This window comes from Nannospalax galili, unplaced genomic scaffold (genome assembly GCF_000622305.1).
Source record: "Nannospalax galili isolate Female #2095 unplaced genomic scaffold, S.galili_v1.0 scaffold1261, whole genome shotgun sequence".
NCBI classification, from domain to species: domain Eukaryota; kingdom Metazoa; phylum Chordata; class Mammalia; order Rodentia; family Spalacidae; genus Nannospalax; species Nannospalax galili.
This window is the reverse complement of record NW_008344648.1, coordinates 6,855-22,150: the sequence shown is the minus strand read 5'-3', so window position 1 is coordinate 22,150 and position 15,296 is coordinate 6,855. Positions and strand designations below refer to the sequence as shown.

Sequence of the window (15,296 nt, the reverse complement as noted above, 5' to 3'; positions counted from 1 at the left end):
AGGCGCTCTCTCCCTGGACTTTGATTTGCATCACTAATAACAGTGATACTGAGATCTTTTCAACCTTTACTGCCCATGTATGTGCAGCCCCTTCTTATCAAGGGGCATTCTAAGGAGCTCAGCACACCATCGTGAGACCCTTGAGAGGCTCTTTGGTGGCTGATAGACTTGTAGTCATTGGCCTAAATGGTTCTAAATAGCTCTTGTGTAAGTCTATGATGCCTGCCGCCTCAGCTCCTCCTTTCTCAGAAGAATTGTACCTTGCACTAATAATCAAGCTCATGATGTGATGATTCATAACTCAAGCCAAAAACCCTAGAGCTCTGACTTTTGTCCCTTTCCTGTGTCTGCTGTAGACTGAAGACCTGAGCCCTGGGATGAATGGCTCTTTATGGTGAGCTTTTTCTTAAAGCCACTGGCTTGCCTAGCCAGCTTGCCTAGCCTTGCTGGCACTGGTCAAACATCTCTTGGCTCCAGGACAGTAGCTGGTGGCTTTGAAGGGGATGGTAATTGCAGTATGTCCCAAGAGGCCTGGGTGGCAACTCACAGCAGTGAGGACTCCAGTTGGGATGGGGCAAGGGGCTGCATTCAAAGGGCTTAAGAGACTCCCCTCAAACCTCAAGCTTGCCCCCTTCCAAAAAAAATACTCCAGCTGGCCAGCCTCCCCCCCCCACACACACCCAAAAACCCTGGCAGTGGCCCAATGGCAGCTCAGGAATGTTGAGTGATGCCTCTCCCTTTCCAAGTGGCCTGAGAGGCCTCAGCTGCCCGGTTACCCGGATTTGAGGATTTGGAGACAATGGAGCCCCAAGTTCCCCCAGACCTGACTCCTTACAAGGTGCAAGCTCTCCGGGATAAGAAATCAGAGAGGCAGAGCAGCCAAGGAAGGCTCTGAGGGCCTGTGGAGAATGAACCATGGGAGGCTGTGTGGGCGGTGGGGAGAGGCCGCTCATAGTTGAGGCTTTATGGGAACACATAGCTACAGGTAAATAGAAGGCCCCATACCATCTGCATACCCCATGCTGGGTTCAAGTGGCCAGAGAGGGTTCAGGCCTTATCCTTGCTTTAGCTCCTCAATCTGTCCAATCTTCCTCTTCTCCATCTCTTCTAGTATGGGTAGAGATCTAACTGACCCCACCCCTACCTAACTGCTTACCATCCCTGAGTCCAGGCCAGGGCCCCAGCGAAGGAAGCCTTAGATGGCCTTTGAGCCAGTCATATCTTACCACTGAGAGATGCTGAATTTAGAACAAGGAGCACATCCTCATGGGCCGCACTGGGTCTGGCCCACAATGTAGAAGTGCATTGGCTGGGAGAGTCTGCTTTCTCCATCCCAGTGATCAGTGTGACCATGTGGGGGCAGCAGTACTTGCAGTCCCCCTTTGGCCAGGGCTGCCACACTCCCCGGAGTGTGCTGGGGTGGGCTTCCAGGATTCTGGGGGAAACCTCTGTAGAAAAGGACCAAACAGCTCCTGTCTGTGGGAACATTGTGGGTTTTTCTGGTGGTTCTGGCTAGCCAAGACAGGAGCTCCCAGAACTGGGGAGAACCAAGAGGACCCCTCCTCAAGCTCTGGTCTGTTCCGTGGTACAAATAATATGGGTCTTCCATATCTGTATATTCATGTGTTCGGTAGCCAAAGATACAAAAGCAGCAGATAGGACATATTTAGATAATTCTGGAAAATTCCCAAACAAAACTGGAATGTGCCACAGGCTAGCCAAGACAGGAGCTCCCAGAACTGGGGAGAACCAAGAGGACCCCTCCTCAAGCTCTGGTCTGTTCCGTGGTACAAATAATATGGGTCTTCCATATCTGTATATTCATGTGTTCGGTAGCCAAAGATACAAAAGCAGCAGATAGGACATATTTAGATAATTCTGGAAAATTCCCAAACAAAACTGGAATGTGCCACACTCCTAGCACTCCACTGAATGAAGCAGTGTGTAGACGGGCCCCGCTGTCGCCTCTCCGTTTTGAAGGCCCCGAGGATGTCCCCAGCGCTCTTTGGCATGTTGCTCACCTCTGGGTCCCTTCCTGTCATGTGCATTTAGGCCTGTAATGGTTACATGAGGACTGAACGTGTCCAGCTGTTTTATTCTTGCTGTTGTTTCCGAAACACAGCAGAACACTTAATAATAGAGCATTTACATCACATTAGGTCTTGATATCCACATGGGGTCCCTGGAACCCAGGTTTCCTACAGTAAACTGTTAAGCCAAGAAGAAATGTTAGCGTAATGGAGAAATATACTTTAAGGTTCTGAAAAGATGTTCTCCCAACCAGAAGTCAGCATCACCTCTCTGCCTTGATCACACTCCGGTGGAGCACCATAGACGTTTCACTAGCCCTCCGGGCGGTTTCATGGCGCTCGTTTGCCAACCGCTGTCTGGAATATAACCTTTTCCTATTGGTGTGAATGTTTAGCTTTTAGGATCGGGTGTCTGTTTCAAAGAAACACCGGACAATTTGGGAATCTACGTACACTCTCAAAAGGATTTGAATTTAATAAGTCAAAAATAGGATCCCGGGGTTGGGGATTTAGTTCAGAGGTAGAGCTTGCCTAGCAAGCGCAAGGCCCTGGGGGGGCGGGGGACAAAATAACAAAAATAGGGTCGTGAAGGGAGAAGAGTGGAAGGCTGTAACAAGCAAGCCACCGGATACGTACTAGTCCATCCATTCACCTCGTGAACAGCAGTACTCAGGCTCCAATGCCGTCTGCTCCTCTTCCTCCCCAGTGGCCACTCTGGGCATCCCCAGCCCTGCAGCCTTCGGGGCGATGAGGCCACACACTCCAGCAGATGGCGGCGGGGGGCGGGGGCGTTGTCCACTGTTTGCGGTGCTTACAGTCCACCCGGAGATTGTGTCCCCTGCTCTAGCCGCTCCGGATGCGCGGCTGGCAACCCACGGCGCCCCGGCCCATCCTTCCCAGCCTCACAGGGCGCAGACCCAGGCCCCGAGGATGCGATGGGGCGCACTGGTCCGACCCCGGAGCGCGCCGCATCCCCATCCCCCTTCACGGTCGGAGACCTAGAAGCTGGGGGCGGGACGGTGCCCCGGAGGCAGGCCGGGCGTGGTGGCCCCGGGGGCCCTCCCGGGTGGGGCGAGTCCCACCGCCACAGCCAATGGTGGGGCAGGCAGTGGAGGCGGGCGCGGGACTGGCCAGCGCGGGGTCCGGGACGAGGGGCGGGCGAGGAGAGCGCTGTCAGCGCGGTTATAAGGGAGGGAGAAGTTCCCTGCGCCGAGAGCCGGGCGGGCGCAAGCTCTTACCGCGGCCGCAGCGGCTGGGCGGGGCCGGCAGGGCGGACAGCGGCGCAGGGAGCCCCCCCGCCCCATTGCGACCTCGCCTCCCTCAGTGTCTCGCTGGGACCGCGGCTACCGCCCGGGGTCCTGAGGACTTTTGCTCAGCGGCCGTGGGTGGAGTCGGGGAGCCCGGCGGGGGGCCGGGGCCGGGAGGGGTCCGCATCGCTGGGGAGCCGCTGCCCATCTTCCGCTGGGAGCAGATCCGCCAGCACGGCCTGCCGGGCGACAAGTGGCTGGTCATGGAGCGCCGGGACTAGGACATCAGCCGCTGGGCAGAGCGGCACCCCGGGGCAGCCGCCTCATTGGCCACCACAGCGCGGAGGACGCCACGGTAAGCTAGCACAGCCGGCGAGGCGGATCCCGGCGCGCGCGGGGCCAGAAACCCTGGATCCTTCGCTCTGCGTCTCATTCCACCTGCGGGCCTTAGGGTCCTTCCTATTCTCGCTGACCTTTGACCTCCACGCCCTGGCCCCAGAGTTGAGATGGAGCTAGAGGCCCTGATGTCGGTAAGGAGGGCGCTTTCTTGCTGGTAGGTCAGTCTGTACAATCGGTCTGTCAGGGAGATAGGGACCCTTGAGTCACCTCTGCTGGACTGGCAGCTGCATGTGGGAAGACTTTGCCAGGCTGGGTGGGCCTCCTCAGGAAGCACAGTCACCCCAGGAACAGCTGGCCTCTGGGGACTCTGGCTTCTCATTCTCAGTCCACACCTAGACAAGGAGGGCCTGCAAGACTATATGGCAGGAGCCCAGAAGCAGGCTGCTTGGAGATTTCCCAACCATTCCTCTGAGCCTCAGTTTCTTCATCTGTGGAGCAGGGAGAGCTGAACCAAATGGCAAATCAGCAAAGGCAGGACCATGCCTTCTCAAATAGGCTGCTATATCACAGGTCTGCAGGTTCAGTAGATGTTCCTCAGTGTAATGTGCAAACTGTACTGTGCAGTGGGACAGCCACAGCACTTCCGAGCCTTTGCTGGGTGACCTTATCGGTTTTTGACCCTGTCAGTAATAGGAAATTGCTGTAGGCCCCAAACACTGGACTAGAGTTGCCAAAAAATACCTGTTGTGCTCAAGTCACAGGGTTGAGAGGTGGTGGCTGGGTGCAGAGGACCCTAGTGTTTGTCTATGATGAGCCTGTAGGACATATCAGGGGTTGGACTAGTACAGTGCCCTATATGGTCAAGCTCAGATGTCAGGTGTCCCATCCCAGGCCCTGAGGCTCAGGTGGGGGAGACTGCCCACTCAACACTAGCCCAGCTGTCCATCAGCTGTTCTCATGTCCAGGCAGCAGCAGCTTTCCTGCCAGGAAATTCCTGCAGTTCCTGTGCCATGAAGTCACCTTGTGACCATCCTGGGATACAAAGCCTGGTACCCTGGGGAAAGCACTCTGGCTCTAGGCCAGGTTTATCTAAGAGTCATAGGCACCCTGAGACAAGCAAAACCAGCCAGAGAGGGGTGAGACCCAGCCATTGCTGGTCATAAGTATATGGACATTGTTAAGATTTTGAGATCATTTAACTGGGATCCAAAGTGTGAAGTGGCCAGTGAAGAGGGTAAGAGATGTATGGACACAGGGACACAGGGTCATGTGCCAAGCATGTCCTATGTGCCAGACTCTAAATTTAATGCTTGTTATTGATACTGTCTGTTAATCCTCAGTATACCGCCTCTGAGGCAGGTACTGCTACTGTTACCCACTTTACACATGAGGAAACTGAGGTAAAGTGACTTGAAATAAAGTGGCAGGTTCCCCACCTGCTGTGCTGCCTCTCAGCTGTTTATTTCAGGTACTCACTGGTTCCTTAAATTCACCCATGAGTGTTTCCTGTGTACCTGACCTCTGGGAACAAAACATCTTCAGGGAAGAAGTGCCTGGGTGGACTGGAGAAGGTAAAGGCTTAGAGGTTGGACCATATCTCCGGTATGGAAGGAATATTTATGACCACAGAAGAGAGTAGTCATGGGGGGTGGGGATCAAAAGGCAGCTCCCTGTGCCTGGGCTCACTGGATGTTTTTGTCCTTGGAAGGGCTTTGGCTTATTCTAAAGAAGAGGGGGAACTATGGAGGGCAGAGCCAGGAAACCAGGGGGGGGGTCTGATGTATGTTTAAAAGGATCTAAAGACTGGGGATGTAGCAGGGCTGGAGAGATGGTTCAGCAGTAAGGAACACTGACTGCTCTCACAGAGGACAGGGTTAGAAGCCCAACACCCACATGGTGGCTAACAACTGCTCATAACTCCAATTCCAGGGGATCTGACACCCTCTTTTGACCTCTGTAGGCATTGCATGACACAGGTACACTTATATACACTCATACACATAAAATAAAAATATTTAAAAGACAGACTGCTTGCCTATCATGTGTGATGTCCTGGGTTCACTCCCTGGCACTCTTGTCCATGTCACATTGATGGTTATGATGGTACACACCTGTAATCCCAGCACTCAGAGGTGGAGGCAGAGGACTCGAGTTCAAGGCCATCCTGGGACACATGAGACCTTGTCTTTAAAAAGAAAGAAGATCCCTAGGAGCGGCAGAAGAGCAGAGGCTATAAGTGGGCAAGACCGGGAAGACAAGGACCCTCTCTTTGGGGAGGCCACTCAGAAGTGAGCATTTAACTGGGCTCCAAAGTGTGAAGTGGCCAGGGAAGAGGGTGAGGGACGTATGGACACGGGGACACTAGTGGGGGCCATTGGGGTTGGTTGTGTGAGCTGGAGACATTGCTCAGTGGTAGGGTGCTTCCTGAGCATGTGCTGGGTTCAGTCTGCAGTAATGTAAAATAAATGTGACAAAAGCAAATAGAGTCCAGGATGGTGGTGCACACCTGTCATCTCAGCACTTGGGAGGTGGAAGCAGGAAGAGGAGGAAGCAGGAAGGAGGAGTTCAGTGTCGTGCAACGGCTCCACATTGACACTGAGTCCATCCTGGGCGACATGAGCCCCCGTCTCAAACAACAACAACAGTAACCGGATATCTTTGTGTTACCTGTCCACGTATTGCAGCTGTTTCCCATCAGTGTGGTAGGGATAAGAGTGCTTTCGTCTGAGGTACAATATAGGAATGATGCTGGGCACCTGGGCGACTGGTTACCATGGACAACGAAGCCTTGTGTTGATAGGTGTGGTAAATTCACTCTTCTGTATGGAGAAAATGAGTTTCCTAGCACCCCTGGGGCCCTTTGGGTGAAATCAGTATCAGCCCTGGGAGAATCCAATGTCCAACAGACCTTCTGAGCCACCAGGCATCTACCTTCTAGTGGCCTGCTGGGCCTGACTTGAGCTAGAGGTGGGAGTGGCCTGTACTGCCATCAGACGCTGTGCGCTAATAATTTCAGCCAATAGTTACTGACCAGGCTCTATTCTGAGAGTTTTAGATGTAATAACTAATTTAATTCTTCCATTAACCTCATGAGATTGGGTCCTGTCTGTTGTACAGATGAAGAAACTGAGGCAAAAACTGAGCTATGTCATAGGACCCTAAAATACCAGAGCCTTCAGTCCTGGGCTTGTAAAGCAAGGTTACATCAGGATGGGTGCTGAGGAGTGACCGTATTATGACCAGGAAGATCTGAAGCCTAGTTGAGGGCAGGGTGGCCTCAGCCATAAAGAATCAATGTCCATACTCCCACCTACCTCACTGGCTGCTTTGGAAGTCTCAGTTCAGCAAATAGTCTCTCCCTTTAAGTGTGGGGCCTGAGTAGGCATTTGTTTTGTTTTTGAGACAGAGTCTTACTATGTATCCCTGGCTGGCCTAGAACTCACTATGTAGACCAGGCTGGCCTTGAATTCACAGAAATCCACCTCCATCTGTCTCCTGAGTGCTGATGTAACCATCTAGGGGTCAAGGTCGGTCGTTGTCTAGGCATTGTGGGGTCCATTTTCTCAGCCAATTAAAGAATTTAAGGACAGGAATAACCTCAGACACAGCAGGCGGGAACAGGCAACAGACTTAATTAAAAGATGAAGAATTGGGGCTGGAGAGATGGCTCAGTGGTTAAGAGCACTGATTGCTCTTGCAGAGGACCCGGGTTCGATTCCCAGCACCCACATGGCGGCTGCGAACTGTCAACTCCAGTTCCAGGGGAATCTGAAGCCCTCTTCTGACCTCCATGGCATTGCATGACATGGGTGCACTCACATACATACAGGCAATACATTCATACACGTAAAATAAAAATAAATTAAAAAAAATTATAAAAAAGATGAAGAATCACACCCACACAGAGAATAGGACTCCCCACAAGTAGAGGGGTTGAGAAACGAAAGTCCAAGTCCCCCTGGGAAGGCCTGGGCTCTTAAGTGTTTTAGTGGGTCCCTCTCCCTCGGGCCTTTGTCTCCAAATACGATGACAAATAAGTACACCGTCTTTATTACTCATCAGCGCCTCTTTCCCTCTGTACCTGCCTGTCCCCCAAATATGGCTAGTTCCTAGTCCCATTCTGGGTTACAGGCATGAGCCACCACACCTGACTCTAGTGGGCATTTTTTATAGGTACCTTCTCTAGAAGGCTGTGGTGCCCAACCTCCTTCCTGGAGGGGCGGAGTCGGGGTTATTGCTCCGGCTGGAATGCAGTGTGCAGAGGTGGAAATCCTGGTGACCTCAGAGCATCAGGCTCCAGTGGCAAAACCACAGGTCAGTGGTAGAAAGGACCAAGAGCTGGGGGGCTTGGTCATTTTCAGGCTAGCGTCTGTGAACCATCCTGGCTATCGGAGGACCAAATGTGTGTGTGCCCGGCCTTCACAGAGACCAAGGATGCGGAGGGGGAAGGGATAGCTGCCTGGGCTGAAGCATCTACCCTCGAGTAGGGCTCTCCTGCACAGACTGGAGCTGTATGTACTGGTTCCGGAGCAACCTCATTCGTGCCTCAGTTCTCCATCTGTAAGGGGTGCTAGGGAGGGGATGGCAATGGCCTTGGCTCCTCCTTTATATCTTCCATTTGGAGAAAGGGGGAGGCAGGGATTTCCCAGAAATGTCCTCGGAGACCCTCACACCCCTCCTCTCCTGCACAGGCATAAAGAGGCAGCAAGGACAGACCCAGACTACTCTAGCCCCAATAGCCCAGCCTGTTGTTCCCTGTTCCACCCCCTTCTTGGATGATCTAGAACACTCTCCATTCTTTGGCCACAGACTAAAACTCCCTCCCTCCTTCTTGTGCCTGGGGTAGAAAGAGGCTGCTTTCTCCACTCTCCTGACTCCCTGTTCCTTAGCATGAGGCTCAGCTGGGCCTTGACTAACACATCATGTAGCATTCCCTTACTGTAGCCCTGGGGCATAGAGGAGAGCTGGGCCATGAAGATCTTGTTAGCCACTAGGCCCTTTCTAAGTGCTTTAACCACAAATTCAGTCCTCCCAGCAGCCCACGCAATGCTATTAATGCCTTCCACCTTGCTGAAGAGAAAAGGCAGAGTGAAGGGGGGTGCAGGGCAAGCCTGACTGGGACTCCTAAGTGACAGCTCAGGTTCCATCACTGCATGTGGACTGACCCCAGAGTGTTCCCCCCACCCCCCACCTCAACTGCTACATGGAGCTCCTGGTGGGGCTGGGGTCAGGGCACGGCTCTGGTGGCCTGCTGGGGCACTCAAAGGTTTCCAGACATTGTGTGGACATTACAGACAGCAGACTCAAGTTCAGATCCCAGCTCTGCCGCCCAAGCCCAAACTCTTCCAGCCGGGGAGGCAACTCAAGCAAACATGAGTGCACTGAGCAGCAGAGGAGTGCGTAGCCAGGCACGTTTGTAAACAGAGCCTGAGGAGTCGCGGGAACTTAGGTTTGACATGCCTTGTGATTCCAGCGGTTTCTCCCCACTCTGCGCTGAGAGATTTCCAGTTTCATTCACCCTTGGCTCTTCCAAAGTAGGAGTAAGGATCACAAATTTTGACACACACACTCCTTAACCTTTCCGAATCTCCACTTCTGCCTGGCCCTTGGGCCCTTGAGCAGAAGCCCAGAGAGGACTAGGTCACATGACTCTAGCCAGTGTGCCAAGAAAAGGCCATTGCTGGTACTGAGTCCAGGGACCCACCTTGTTGGTGCTCCTTGACAATACACAGGCTCCAAGCACCTAGCCAGCCGCTCAAGGCCCCAGTCTCCTATCCAAGGGCCACCTGCCTCTCCACTTCCTACCAGCTGGAACCTCTGATCCAGCCATACTGGAAATTCTGACCCAGTTCTAGGGGGACTTACACCTGTTCCTTACACTGTAATGGACTGAGCTGACTGGAAGACTGGGGTGAACGTGGCTCGGCACACCTCCCTATAGACCTTGACAGGGCTGGCCTGTGAGAATCTTAGAAAGCTATCTGTTCCCCAGGGCCTCAGTTTCCCAGATTAAGGGAGTAGCCCCAGGACAGACCCAAGGGACAGAGAGAGGAAGCTGAGGAGTGGATCCTGGGACCATAACCACAGTTGCACATTCTGCTGCGTATACACACATGAACAGGGCTGTGTCTGTCTGGTACTCATGTGGGCTGTGACCTTAGGCTCATTTCTGAGAGTCTGTATCTTGCTTGTTGAAGTGATGGGATGGCTGCTTATATGCACATGTGTGTGAGTGTGCATGTGAGTGAGTGTATATGTGTGTGTGTGTGTGTGTGTGTGTGTGTGTGTGTGTAGCCATCTTTACATGTTCCAGGCTCTGTGAGCAGCCAGGGAAGTTTCAAATCACTGTTGCATTCCATCAGCCTTAAGCAGGAGACTCTGGCACCTGCTAAAGCATGTATAAAGCTTGGGGATATTATACTAAGTGAAATAGGCCAGTCATAAAAGGACAAATATATGACTCCATTTAAGTGAGATTCCTGGACTGCTTAGAGCCATTGGGACAAAGGGTAGAAGGTGGGGGCTGGGGACTGTGGGAGGAGGCTGAGGAGTTCGTTTAATGGATATAGCATTTCAGCTGGGGAAAAGAACATTCTGGAGACGGATGGTAGTGAAGATCACACATCAGCGTGAAGGTCCTCAATGCCACTGGACATTATGCCTAAAAGTGGTGAACTTAGGTAAGTTTTACTGTAATGAAATAATCAGGCTGGAGATGTAGCCCAGTTTGTAGAGTGCTTGCCTCTCATCCCCAGAGTCCTTGGATTCAATCCCAGCAATGTATAAACCAGAAGTAGTAGTTCACACCTGTAATCCCAGCACTCTCATAGAATCAGGAGAATTAGAAGTTTAAGGTTATCCTCAGCTATGTGTTGAGTACAAGGCAAGCCTGGGCTATGTGTAACCCTGTCTCAAAAACAAACACAAACAACAGTAAAGTTTGTGCTGAGCAGCCCAGAGTCAGAAAGGCCCTGAAGTCTCATTGCCTTGGTTTGCCTGGGAAGTACAAGCCCTGCAGGAGAATGGACTGGCTCAAAGTCACATGTAAGTGGGGTCCGGAGAATGGACTGGCTCAAAGTCACATGTAAGTGCGGTCCACAGAGCCCCAAACAGTCTTCCCGCCATCACCCACTCACATTCCCAGAGAGCCAGGGCCTAGGCAGCTTCCTCTGGGCCCCCAGTCTCCCCTCTCCCTGCCCTCTCTCTGTAGGCTGTCCCTCCTTCATCTCTAGGGGATGCCTTTCTAGGGTTATGCTTTTGCAGTCCCCATTGCTGGATAAGACCCAGGGTACCAGCAAACCTAGATTAGCCCAGAAGCCACACCCTCCCATCCCCCCAGTCCCTGGCTGCCTTGGGTCAGTGACCCCCTAGAGTAGATTCTGTAGGTCCGTGGTCTCTAAACAAAATCTTCTCAGAGGACCCTACCAGAATGCCTTGGTAGTAACTGGAGGGGCCATGATCACTTTCAGCTTTATTTTATTTTAAAATTATTTTATTTGGGGGAAGGGACTTCCTTGTGATGTTAAGTTTCTTACTGAGTTTTCTGTGCAAGAACCTGTGTATAAAATTTGTATTGTATGTGAATTTATAGGATGTTGAATTTTATATGTAAGATGACCTATAAAGATGCACAGATCATTAAGACAAATTGTGTAATTCCGTATTGCTTCTAACCCCAAATTACAGTGCTCTGTGTACTAATGCTTCCAGCTTCCACTTCCTAGTTTATGTATTGAGCCTTTTCTTTGATGCTGTTCCTTCAGACATAGAAATTATCATTCACAGTGCTGTTTCCTACTCCCTACATCCATCTTTCTTTCTTTCTTTCTTTCCTTTCTTTCTTCTTTCTTTCTTCCTTTCTTTCTTCTTTTTTTTTTTTTTTTTGGTCTTTTTGAAAAAGGGTCTCCCTGTAGCCCTTTTTGGTCTTTTTGAGACAGGGTCTCCCTGTAGCCCCAGCTGGCCTGGAACTTGCTATGTAGCCTCAGTCTCACAGAGATCCACCTACTTCTGCCTCCCAAGTGTTGGGATTAAAGGTGCCACTACACCCAGCTCCTAATTCCGTCTTCATTCATGTTTGAACTTGTGTATCCAATTTTTATTATGGGAGATGAAAGTTATATCTCAAATTCACCAACCTCTATTATGTGTGTCTTCCTACTTACCCTCCAATGTAATAAAATTTCTTATAATATTTTGGTAAAAATTACTTTATTGTTATTTACTTATTTATGTATGAGCATGGGTATTAACACCCATATGGGTGCAGAGGCCCTATAAAGACATTGGTCACACTCTATCCCATTCCCGGAGACAACAATCAGTCATTGAACCTGGAACTAGGCTAACAGCCAGCACTCTTGAACAATCCTCCTACCTCTGCCCCCCACAGTGCTGGAGTTACAGGCCCCTGTCATGCCTGGATTTATAGCTGGATGCTAGGGATTTGAACTCAGGTCCTCATATTTGAACAAGTACTGTTATCCATTGAGCCAACTTCCCAGCCTTTTATTTTTAATAGACACCTAATAAGGGCACATATTCCTGAGACCAGTTGGCTATTTCAACACATGTATGTATACGACTTTCAATGATCAGGGTAATTAGCACAGTGATACAGAAGGATGGCTATAGTCAACTTTGTCATGTATGTTCCAACCTACGTAAGCTAATAGACTCTTTATCAAGAGGACAATAGGAGGTCCCTGTTCTCTGTCAGACTTCTGCAAAAGTATTTCCCTAAGCATCTTGGGAGGGCCCTCAGTCCGCTTTCCCAGGCCAGTGGGGATAATACCATCCAGTCATTGTCTCTGCACTCTTTTCTGACTGGCCTTCCACAGGGAGGAGCCTTTGAAATTGTGGGGTGGCTCATGTCTTTAATCCCAGCAGTCAGGAGGCAGAGGCAGGTAGATCTCTTCCAGGTCAGCTGGGGTTACAGGGAAGCCCTGTCTCTAAATAAATAAATAATCCATTGACCAGCTGTGACCAGTTAATGGGCTGGATGCAGGGTCACAAGGGAACAATGAATGTTCCAAGTACAATAGCAAACCATAGTCAAGACAGGAAGAATGAGAGAGCCCGCAGCCTTTCTCTTTAAATGTCTTGTCTTTTCCTTTACATCTCTTTTCTTCCAACCCCTGCCTCACCCCTACCCCAGTTAGTATAGAAAGACACAGGAGTGTCAACATTTTTTTGTTTTGGTTTTTTTTGGGGGGTTCTTTTTGAGACAGGGTCTCCCTATAGTCCCAACTGACCTGGAACTTGCTATGTAGACCAGGCTGGCCTTGAACTCACAGAGATCCTCCTGCCTCTGCCTCCTGAGTGCTGGGATTAAAGGTGTGCGCCACCTCACCCGGCACTGAGTTTCAGTCTTTGAACTTAAAGAAAATTATGTTTTCTGTTGGGAATGTTGGTAGAGTGTTTGCCTAGCATACATAAAGCCTTGGGTTCAACCCTTAGCACCATGCTTGAACCAGGTGTGGCAGTACATGTCTGTAATTCCAGCATTTAGGAGGTGGAGGCAGGAGAATCAGAAGTTTAAGGTTTAACTCTCTTCAGTGATATAAGAACTTTGGGGAGTTCAAAAAAAAAAAAAAAAAAAAAAAAAAAAAAAAAAAGGGACCTGGGCATGGTGGTACACACCTTTAATCCAAGCACTCAGAGGAAGTGGCAGGTGGATACATCTGTGGATACATCTGTGAGACTGAGGCCAGCCTGGTCTACATAGCGAGTTGCAGGCCAGCTGGGGCTACAGGGAGACCTTGTCTCAAAAAGACGAAAGGAAGGAAGGAAGGAAGGAGGGAGGGAGGGAGGGAGGGAGGGAGGGAGAGAGGAAGGAAGGAAGGAAAGAATGAAGGCAATCAAGTAAGTAGTTTAGTTGTTCAAGTATCTTCCTTGCACGCTCCCCAAGAACACAATGTATATGGCCCTCCATTGACCCACCCAGGTGGCCCAGGGGTCCCAATTACAAGTGTCCACACACACATTTTGCCCACTATGTTTATAAAAGGTGGATAAATCTAACATTTTTGAGCCAAATCTTATTTTACATTCAGTAGAAAAGACTATGACCCCCAGAAAGCTTTTCAGAAGAGCTGAACTCTTTTATGAAAGAATTCCATCTTCCTATGGGTCTTTTAGGCACATTTGAAGAGCCCCTGTGGTGGGCAAAGCAGATGAGACAAGTGAGGGATGTTAAATAAGGCGCCCGAGGCCTGGGGAGGACTAAGAGGGGCTTATGGGTAACTCTGGCCTTCCCAGTCCTATGTCTGTGACTGACCAACATCTAGCTGTCTTTCTGTCCATCTGTCTGCTCTGCCTATCCATCAACAGCTCTCTCACCCTATCTCTGCCGGCTGTCTGGGTGCTACACCAGCTGTCTGTCTGTCCACCTGACTGTCTTTTCTTCTTCAGGATGCTTTCCACGCCTTCCACCAGGATCTCCAGTATGTGCGCAAGTTCCCAAAGCCCCTGCTGATTGGAGAGCTGGCCCCAGAAGAGCCCAGTCAGGACGGAGCTCAGAATGTGAGGGGGACAGCTGGAGGGCTTGGGGACATTGCTCATTCCCAGTAGCAACCTCTGGTTACTCCTGGGGGATACAGGGTCAGGGCTGGGTCTGCACCCGTTCCTGGGCCACAGTAAAAGGTGAAGCCGTAGTGATGTCCTGTAGAACTAAGCCTCCAGATCTGACTTGTCTGGACACTTGCTGTGGGTTCCCAGGTTAGCCCTGTTCCTGTTCTGGGCCCAATAACCCCCATCTACAATGAGGATGTTTTTGAGCCCTAAGGGGTTTCCTCTACTGGCTCTGGTTTTCTCTGCTTCTTATCCACCTCACACCTTTTGAGCACGGGAGGGGGCTTGGCCGCTGGCTAGTTGCCCAGCTCACACACCCTTCCTGGTACTCTTGTTCCTCCATCCATCGCCCTTGCCAACACCTCCTGGACCCAGCAGTGGGAGGAATGACTGTGGCTTGAGGAGGGATTAGAAATTTCTGGGGACCATTATAAAATATTAACTATATTTAGCATTAAATGCTTTATTAAAATCACTTCACATAATACTATTATCCCATATTTTGTTCTTTGAAATTATTTTATTATTAGTTGTTGTAAATTAACCATCTGCTCAGAGAAGAAAGGATAAGGTTTCAAGGTATAATGTTAGTTTCTTTTTTTAAAGTTTATTTATTTATTTTTATTTTATGTGTATGAGTGTTATAGCTACATCTGTGTAAGTGTACCAGTGCCATACAGTTCCAGTGGAGGACAGAAGAGGGATTCAGATTCCCTGGAACTGGAGTTATGGATGGATGGTTGTTAGATGCCATATGGAGAACAGCCAGTTCTTAACCCTTAAGCCATCTTTCCAGCCCCAGATATTAATTTCTTAATAAGAAAATATGTAGGATATACATAATATGAATACTGTGGTCTAAAGATGTCCCCACATTTATATTATTATATTAGAAATGACAGGAGAAAGCCTCAGCAATAGGATGAATGAAATGGAAAACAGAGTATCAAGACTGGAAGATAAAGTGGATAAACTAGACCACTCAAGCAAAGTTTATGAAAAATTTAAGAAATCACAAGAATGGAATATGCAGGAATTGTGTGACACCATAAAAGACAAAATTTACGACTCATAGGCATACAGGAAGAAGAATCCCAAGATAATGGCATGG

At 50.1% G+C, this 15,296-nt stretch overlaps 1 protein-coding gene across 1 annotated transcript; it reads left to right on the top strand.

The window, feature by feature from the left end:
* The first annotated feature begins 2,557 nt into the window (after positions 1–2,557).
* LOC115071677 (collagen alpha-1(III) chain-like) lies at positions 2,558–14,652 on the top strand. The gene is made up of 2 exons (XM_029567286.1): positions 2,558–3,632; positions 14,027–14,652. Exon 1 carries the CDS (start codon positions 2,887–2,889, stop codon positions 3,556–3,558), a length of 672 nt encoding a protein of 223 aa, XP_029423146.1. The 5' UTR covers positions 2,558–2,886; the 3' UTR covers positions 3,559–3,632; positions 14,027–14,652.
* The last annotated feature ends 644 nt before the right edge of the window (positions 14,653–15,296 follow it).

Bases quoted from the DNA above. Each gene is read 5' to 3' on its own strand.
- LOC115071677 (XM_029567286.1), top strand. From the start codon at position 2,887: ATGCGCGGCTGGCAACCCACGGCGCCCCGGCCCATCCTTCCCAGCCTC.